At 61.8% G+C, this 1373-nt stretch overlaps 1 protein-coding gene across 1 annotated transcript; it reads right to left on the bottom strand.

Annotated features, from left to right (window-relative positions):
• Positions 1–18: 18 nt before the first annotated feature.
• On the bottom strand, positions 19–1373 carry DL89DRAFT_297676 (uncharacterized protein; the record flags this gene model as incomplete). Its single annotated transcript, XM_040890757.1, has 5 exons — positions 19–274; positions 333–538; positions 565–1084; positions 1138–1259; positions 1318–1373. Coding segments are annotated over 5 exons (1160 nt in total), but the record flags the coding sequence as incomplete, so codon positions are not given.

The following is a 1373-nucleotide window of genomic DNA, read 5'->3' as shown; positions in this document are numbered from 1 at the left end:
GCGATGTTTTGCGAATACTCCAGACCGACGTCGCCCGAGTCGAACTCGCTGAACTTGATGGTCCGCGCATACGCCTTACTGGGCTTGTCTCTGGGCCAGCTGATCTCCCACTGCACAAACGAGTCAGCGCTGCCATTCAGCGTTGCCTCCAGGTCCCCGTCCGACACTACGCGCTTGATGGCGATCTGGAGTTCATTTACAGAGATGTCCCGGCGCTGGTCCACGGGCGCTGTCCATGTGACTTCGTGGTGCAGGAACGGCGCGGGGCCAGGCGCTGGTTAGCCTGGTATGAGGCGACCGTGGCAAGGTCGGCCTGTGCGCGCTTCTTGTACCGATGGAACTCGAGCGCGCGCGGTTTATCTCCGGCCCGCAGGTAGTGGGCGGCAGACGTGTGGCATGTGAGATCTGCAGCTCCAGCTGCTCCGTCATGGCACCAAAGTCAACGGCAACCCGGGCAAGGTTTTGGAGCTGCGGGTCGTCGAGAAATACCGCGCGGTTGGCCCGGGCGTAGAGGAGGACTGTGCAGGCGTGGAAACCGCTGCAGTGCGTTTGGGTGCTGGTGACGTGACGCCCTTGGCTGGGGTTTGGCTGGCTGATGCAGCTACGCGGGGAGCACTGGTCACTGGCGGCTCAGGCGCCGGCTGCGTGGCCAGGTCAGGTGTTTTGGGCTTTCTAGGCCCAGGCGCTGGCAGCACCGGTGATTCAGGTGCTTTTGGTGTGGGCGACTCAGGAGCTGTAGGCTTGGGCGGCATAGCAAACCCCTTGGGCAATGGCTGGCCTGAGCGTACGCACTTTGCCGCCTCCTGCACTGCCTTCATCTGCATAAGCATCCCACGGGCTATGTCCATATCGCCCTGTCGTTTGGCTGTCAGTGCGGCACTCTTGAGCTCTGCTGTCCGCTCGTTTAGGGCTTCCAGCAAAGCACTGTTGTCAGGAGCCTTGGCAGGCTTGGCGGTTTCTTCTGGCATCGCCGCACCGCCATACTGCGACAGCTCAGCTAATAGCCCTGGGTCATTCATATCCTCCTCGGTGACCTCGACACTGTCGAGTATTTTGTCGTCCTCGTCGAACGCCATCGACGCAGCTGCATTTTGTGATGGCTGTCGTGCTGGTGTTTTACGGGCAGGGGGGCTCGACAGGCCCATTCGCTGCGCAGAGCCGCAAGCTCGCCCAGCAGCTCCGGGTCGTTCAAGTCAGCGGCATCAACGTCATCGCCGTCGTCGTTGTCGAGATCCAGTCCAGCTATGCCAGAAAGGTCGCTAGATGTGTCGGCGAGGGGCTCAGTGGCGGCAGCGGCGAGCGCTGGGTGTTGCTGACCGTGGACTGCGCGAATTGCGGGCAGAGCCGCGGGCACGGCCTGATATAAGATACAT

Source organism: Linderina pennispora (assembly GCF_002104995.1).
Source record: "Linderina pennispora strain ATCC 12442 chromosome Unknown DL89scaffold_116, whole genome shotgun sequence".
NCBI lineage: Eukaryota > Fungi > Kickxellomycota > Kickxellomycetes > Kickxellales > Kickxellaceae > Linderina > Linderina pennispora.
Note: the sequence above shows the minus strand (reverse complement) of the source record. Positions and strands in the feature narration are given on the sequence as shown.